Genomic DNA, 7,029 nt, shown 5'->3' with positions numbered 1-7,029 from the left:
GGTTGTATTTGAACTTATTTTGTTAAAATTTATAACTTTTATGAATTTTCAAATACTATACTTTTGTGGATCAATTATTGTTCATATATGTACTCTTTTTGAGTATTGTTTGATTCGTGCGTGTTTAAATCATATATATATTGTAGTAATTATTGTTAACAGGTAAATAGTTATATATATATATATATATATATATATGAGTTAAACAGGTAGATGTATACAAAACATGCACAGCACAACAGCCTGTGCATGTTTTGTAAAACCTGCAGCTTCACGGGAGTTCAACTCCCGTGAAGTTGCAGTCTAAATTTCCCAGAGAGCGATTCTCTGGGAATTTTGGCCTGTAACTCCATGGGAGTTGAACTCCCATGGAGATTTTAATACTTTAACAGACTTCACGAGAGTTGAACTCCCGTGAAGTTTGTTCAAGTTAAAAAACTTCACGGGAGTTCAACTCCCGTGAATTTTTTGAAGAAATTAATCTTCACGGGAGTTGAACTCCCGTGAAGTTTAAAAATATGCTAAACTTCAGAGGAGTTCAACTCCCGTGAAGTTTTGTAAAAAAAATTTCAGAAACCGACCTGGTTTCAGCGACAGGACTGAAACCAGGTCGGTTTTTAAAATTAACTTCGAAAGAGGTCGTTTTTTTGCAAATAAAAGTCCAAATAGGACTGTTTCGAAAATTTGTCCAAAGGGAAAATTGCACCGGAGATGGGGGAAACGTGGGAGAACGTGGGCTGGTTATTCATTTAATTTTTTTTCATTGTTTATAATGCTAGGTTACCGTTCATATTAGTTGTTTTGTTGTTCTCCTTAGTAATTAGTAATAAAGAAGTAGATATTTAATTATAGACAACATTTTTAGTGAAAATAAGTTATTTATTGTTCACATAATTATTTAATTATATTTGATTTGATAGTTCATTTAGTAATAGTAAATATATAGTTTTGTAAATAGTTCTATATTTGATTTGTGTGATTATTAACTACTTATTTAAATTTTATAATTAGTCTTATAAATTTAATTCATCTCAAATTTCATCCACCTCAAATTTTTAGGATTTGTTTTTCAACCTCCTATCTAGTAATAAATTAATTAAATTTAAATCTTGCTATATTAATCTAATCTAATCTAATACTATTATAAAAGTACGTTGCCATGTTAAAATATATTTTTCTGAAAATATCCTCCGAGGCATGCTAAAACACATACATGTATACATAAAAATACCCTCCAAGGCATGCTAAAACACATACAAATACCCGCGGGTGGGACTCTCGGTCAGCAGCACCATGGGGGAGGATTCGCTCCCTAGGCCTTCCTGCCCTGTTGGTTGGGAGTTCGAATCTCCGTAGCCGCATTCACCTGGTCTCCTTTGGTTTAAGGGTGTGGATGGAGACCCGGGGTTTTACCCTGTTGGTAGGCCAGCATGGTAGATTGTGGTCCGGTTGGGTCGTCTTGGTCCACACACTGCTCGCCCTGTGTAAGTGGGTCACGCTGGTCCTGGCACGTGGGGATGAGCCCCCTAAGAATAATTGGGCGAAGCTCCTTGCAGTTGTGGGGGGATCGGGGGGACTCGATCTGTGGTCTCCGTCAGACCCAAAAGTGGGGCGCTGGAGTGCTAATCGGGGTCCCCTCGTTACAAAAAAAATACATATATGAATACAGAAAACACATACATACATATTTAAGTGAACAATAAATGACTTATTTTCACTACAAATGTTGTCTATAATTAAATATATTGGTATAAAACCAAAATTCATATACAAAGTGTGTTTACTGGAGTTAAAATGAAAATGTCATATAAATTTGAAAACTATCTATAGAAATTATTTAAGGGTATATCATACTCCCTTTAAAAGAGGGAGTTGTGGAAAAATTTTCTATGGACTATATTACCCCTATTCTTTTTTGATATTACATTCTAATCCTAACTAAACTAAATTAATTATTATTATTATTAATTATATTATATACCACTTCAAGTTTGTCTAACTTAGTCCCTAAAACTTTCAAAGTTATTTTAAAACTCTACATCATATTAACTATTACTAATGTATAATAATATATTAATATGAAAATTGCATGTAATAAATTATTTATGGAAAGAATAAAAAACATAGAATTGTTCTAAATTATACCCTGACACTCATATAGGAAAATTATAAAAGCTTTCTATGGACTATATTACCCCTATTCTTTTTTAATATTACATTCTAATCCTAACTAAAACTAAATTAATTATTATTAATTAATTAATTATATTATATGCCACTTCGAGTTTGTCTAACTTGGTCCCTAAAACTTCTAATATTATTATAAAATTCTACATCATATTAATTATTACTAATGTATAATAATATATTAATAGGCAAATTTCATGTTAATAAATTATTTATGGAAAGAGTAGAAAACATAGAATTGTTCTAAATTTGTAACATGACAATCATATAGGAAAAATTACAAAGAGTATTCTTGCGTTTAGGTAACAGGACGGAAGATACAAACATGTAATTTTAGAAAATATTAGGATGTTTAAGTGCAGCAAGATACAAGTGGAGGTGTTCAACTTTCGTACTATAAATTAATTACAAGTTTGTCTAACTTGGTCCCTAAACCTTTCAATACTACTGTAAAACTCTACATCATATTAATTATCACTAATGTATAATAATATATTAATAGACAATTGCATTTTAATAAATTATTTATGGAAAGAATAGAAACATAGAATTATCCTAGAATTATACCATGACACTCGTATAGGAAAATTATAAAGAGTATTCTTGCGTCTAGGCAACATGATAAAAGGTACAAACATGCAATTTTAGAAAATATTAGGATATTTAAGTGCAACAGGATACAAGTGGCGGTATATAACTTTCATAAACTATAAGGTATTTAAGTTCAATTAAGTCTATAAAGATTTAAAATCTTTGTTAACCACAAATAATTGTATGTGATCCTATTGATAAATAATATTCATCATATAATACGAGGCCAAATGCTTAGCTTATATTTATGTAGTAGATGAGGTGTGGAAAAATTAAAGCATCATATTTTAAATAATCCCGAGATTTTGAATTATTTCCAGAAATTATATATATTGCTTAGAAAACTTTGGAAGAGGCTTTCGAAGGACTACTACAAAGTATTGAACATCAGATAAATATTGGATAACTAAAATCTAGAATATCATATTGCAGAAATCATGGATATGTAAAAGATATCGGGTGTCATATGAGATAATATTCATATATAATATAGCATTGTAAGCTATAATCTAACATATTAATAAATTTTAAATATAAGAATTTGCATGAAAATATATGCTTAAAATGTGGGAGGGCTGAGAGTGGAGAGATTTGGGAGACGAATTGTGACTTTTGTGGCTTTCGTGGGTTTCGCTTTTGGTTCCCAAACATGACCCAAACCCTAGCCCATACTCAAATTAAAAATGACTCGATTTTGTTGATATCTTCAAAGGGATGTAGTACATCAATCTATGAACTGATTTGGGTTATGTATCCTAAAATTTATCTTATACATCAACTCTGAAAATCTTTTGCTACAAGAATCTCCAAGAGAAATTTAATATTTATTTGTGAAGGGTATGTGATCCTTCCGATTCACCTTGTCTTTCATGATTTGTAATGAAGTATTTGACAAAATAAATTAAATTGTTCATTTTTATAGTTCTCACATTCTTATAAGTTTATGAAGCACGTAGCTTGGGTATGAGTATTGTTACGGATAATGGATTCTTATAACTCTCAACCTAAATTTTTTAATGTTGTTTGATATTGGATAGATCTGAATTATGTCTTAAAATACAATCCATAGTGCATAATATTTATAAATCATTCTCATGTTATATTTTATAATTTTCTGAAACTAGAGAGTAATCGTTTTGATAAATCGATTAATTAGTTGGGAAGATTTTCTACATATCAGATTTTGAAATTGATCATATAATTTATGTTTTATTTATTGATTGAATTTGCACATTCTGACGAAGAAAATTATAGAAAAAAGTTTTTGAATATCTATAATACTTGGTCGCCAGATAAATAACAGGTGAAAGTAAACAACACGTGAAAGTGATTTATTTATAGTTAAACAAAATCCTATATGACCAAATAAAACCTACCATTTTACTTTGAGGAATTCAATCATTAATAATAATAGTTTTTTATATTGATCCCTTACATCATTAATATTTTGAAATTAGATCTTCAAAGCATTAAATTGCTCTTAAGTCATTAATATTTTAAGACTTTTTTCTGTGGAAGGCAAAATGTTAAAACCAACAAGATATTACACACGGAAATATCCAGAAATTTTTAATATTTTATGATAATCATAATTTTTTTTATAAACATGTTATAGTAAATAAATAAACTTAAAATAAATAATTTAGATATTTGACCACGTGCACTGACCACGTGCAGTGCACGTGTATTTCACCTAGTATGCTAAAAACACTAGGACGCGGCAACTGTCTCCAGCCGGTGAAGGAACAAAGACTTACCTGTAAAAAAATTGCCCCCTTATCAGTTTCTTCATCATTTGTGCCCAACCTGTTCGTAGATCCCCAGAAAAATTTCTTTTCTTTGATTTTAATTCCTCTTGGAGCACAAAATCACAGATTTAGGAAGAATTAATTAGAGGTAATAGTCCTTCATCGATTTGTTGTTGAATTGGATCCATCGCCTTTTTTTTCCTAATTACTTATTTGATTCTTGGATTCGATATTATGAAATTCGAACTTTTGGGGCACTGATCTTGACTATTGAGGAGATTTTATTGAAATCGTAGTTGATATGAAATTAGGGTTGGATATTGTCTTCGAGCTCGCCTGCGCCACGCACGTTCGACCTCGCCTGTAGGGCCTCGCCCTCGCCTGTGTCGACTCGCCAGAAGCTCGTCGCCTCGCCTGCGCCGTCGACTGGGCCTCGCCTGAAGTCGCTCAAGCTCGCCGAGGTTTGGATCTACACCCTGTTTCCAACAATCACTTCAGCTTAGGAGCAAGGATTTGAATTTCACGGTTAGTTGAGCTTCTTATGATTGGAAGTTAGTTATGAGTTAGAGAGAGAACCTCAATATCAGGATCTTTCTTCGATTATTAGAAATTTTTGAAAGAGGAGAAAAACGATGATGTCTTGATTTTTATGTATGATTATTTTTTGTTATTCCAGTTTAATCCTGATTCAATTTAGTTACTGACTGCTTGTGTGCTCCATAATCTGTTCATGCTGCATATTTCACTGTTGCAAGGATTTATAATGATAATTAATTCATCAATCATCAAATACTGGGTCGTTCTTACTTTTCCCCTTCCCATTTCTTGGTATTTGTAGCTTAGTTGCATTTTTATTTTGTTCAACAGATTTTCATGGCTTACATTTAGTACCTTGTAAAACTTCAATGCCATATTCTAGCTATATTTATTTAACTTCCTTTTAAAGTTGAGCCTTCAATCGTTAGAAGTGCTTGAATCATGCTGATTTTATCTCTACGTTATTCAATCCTGTATACGATCATCAACCCCGGGTGGTTTTCTAGAGATCACATTACTATGTCTATGTGTAACAGTGTAAGTGTGTAACTGAGTACAGGATACATAATTGTTATGCTTAATGGTTGGAAAGCTTTTAATTTCTGGACTTGTGTTTTATTTATGTTATCTGTGATTTTAGCTCTTGTACTATATAAATTTAAATCTTTTGATTAGTTTAGGTCTTCTCTGAAATGGCCGACGATGAGAAAGAGGAAGAGGTCATTCCACCTCGTGGAGTTGACTGGGAGGTTGTATCTCTTACAGCATCAGCATATGCTGCTGCTCCCTACCCAAAGGATTTTGACCCAAATGACGAAGTTGGAAGCAAGCAGGAGTCTTCTAGTCCAATGTTCATGTCTGGCCACTTTGTTTTTCCACCAAGCGAGCATGAAAATCTTCCAATAGAACCCGAGATACAAAACATATCTGAGGGTGATACTGTAATTTCTGCTGAGGAGGAAGGCGAGGATGACAAACAGAATATGCTTGATGACGACTCACAAGGGCCCAAACATTTTGACGATGGAACTGCTGTTTCTGCTCGCAGTTTGGAGTTTGAAGAGGTAAAAGAGTTGCTAAGCATGGAGACTGCAAATCCTGGCGACTCTCCTAATCAGGACCTTAACTCCCCTCGTAAATTTGAAAAGTTAAGTGATGCTGACAGTTATGATGCCTCTGGTCATCCTTGTTGGGCATGGTGGAAGAAAAATGCATCATCATTATATCACCATGCAAAGGAAGCTAACACATTCTGGTCTATCTTTGTGGCTGCTGCTCTGACAGGACTTGTCATTTTGGGGAAGCGGTGGCACCGAGATAAATGCCACGCTCAGGAACTTAGGCATCACCTTAACATCAACAATGAGGTAAATTGAACTTCCTTCTGAGTATCTGTCAAGGATGATCCTGATAGTCTTTTTATATATGTTAATTTCACCTTTGTCTGTCTTTCAACTAAGCATGCAGTTCAACTGTAATAATTTGCATTCACTCTGTATAAGTTTCCTCAAATATTATATGTAGTTCAACTTTAGTAATTTGCGTCCACTTTGAATAAGCTTCTTCTAATGTTGTGTAAAAATGGCCAGCATATAGGCTAAACCAATTTTGACCCTGCCAATAAAAATGTGTTATTTGCAACAAAAAGTAGGCCTGTAAGCTTATACTCATGTTCCTGTGTTACCACTTACCACTATTTTGGATGAGTCAAGGATATGGAGACCTGGGTGCAGGAAAAGTCTCAGTATCCGAAGAAACCACAGGAATCATCATTATCAAAGTAACTTCTTAAATTAAGTAAACCAGATGTTAATGGTTGCACAACTGATCTGAAGTGGCAAGTCTTTGAACTACATATTTAAGGCTATTAACGGCATAAAAGTCCCATTTTTTTAAAGATTAAACCACCAGAGATGGCTTTGACAATTTATAGATGGCTTTGACAATTCAGAGAATTGGCAACTGT

The 7,029-nt window shown here is 33.1% G+C and overlaps 1 protein-coding gene across 5 annotated transcripts in view; it reads left to right on the top strand.

The window, feature by feature from the left end:
• The window catches only part of LOC109829140 (ATG8-interacting protein 1), an 11,814-nt gene continuing 9,302 nt past the window's right edge, over window positions 4,518-7,029 (top strand). The window contains exons 1-3 of one of the 5 annotated variants that reach the window (XM_020396261.1): window positions 4,518-4,674; window positions 4,838-4,987; window positions 5,744-6,430. In XM_020396261.1, the coding sequence (XP_020251850.1) occupies window positions 5,756-6,430 (675 nt within the window). In that variant the 5' untranslated portion in view covers window positions 4,518-4,674; window positions 4,838-4,987; window positions 5,744-5,755. Of the gene's footprint in view, window positions 4,675-4,822; window positions 5,052-5,738; window positions 6,431-7,029 lie in introns of all 5 variants that reach the window. The other 4 variants (XM_020396262.1, XM_020396258.1, XM_020396260.1 and 1 more) reach the window with 4 other exon arrangements.

This window comes from Asparagus officinalis, chromosome 1, assembly GCF_001876935.1.
Source record: "Asparagus officinalis chromosome 1, Aspof.V1, whole genome shotgun sequence".
In the NCBI taxonomy this organism is placed as follows: Eukaryota; Viridiplantae; Streptophyta; class Magnoliopsida; order Asparagales; family Asparagaceae; genus Asparagus; species Asparagus officinalis.
This window is presented reverse-complemented; position numbering and strand designations above follow the sequence as displayed.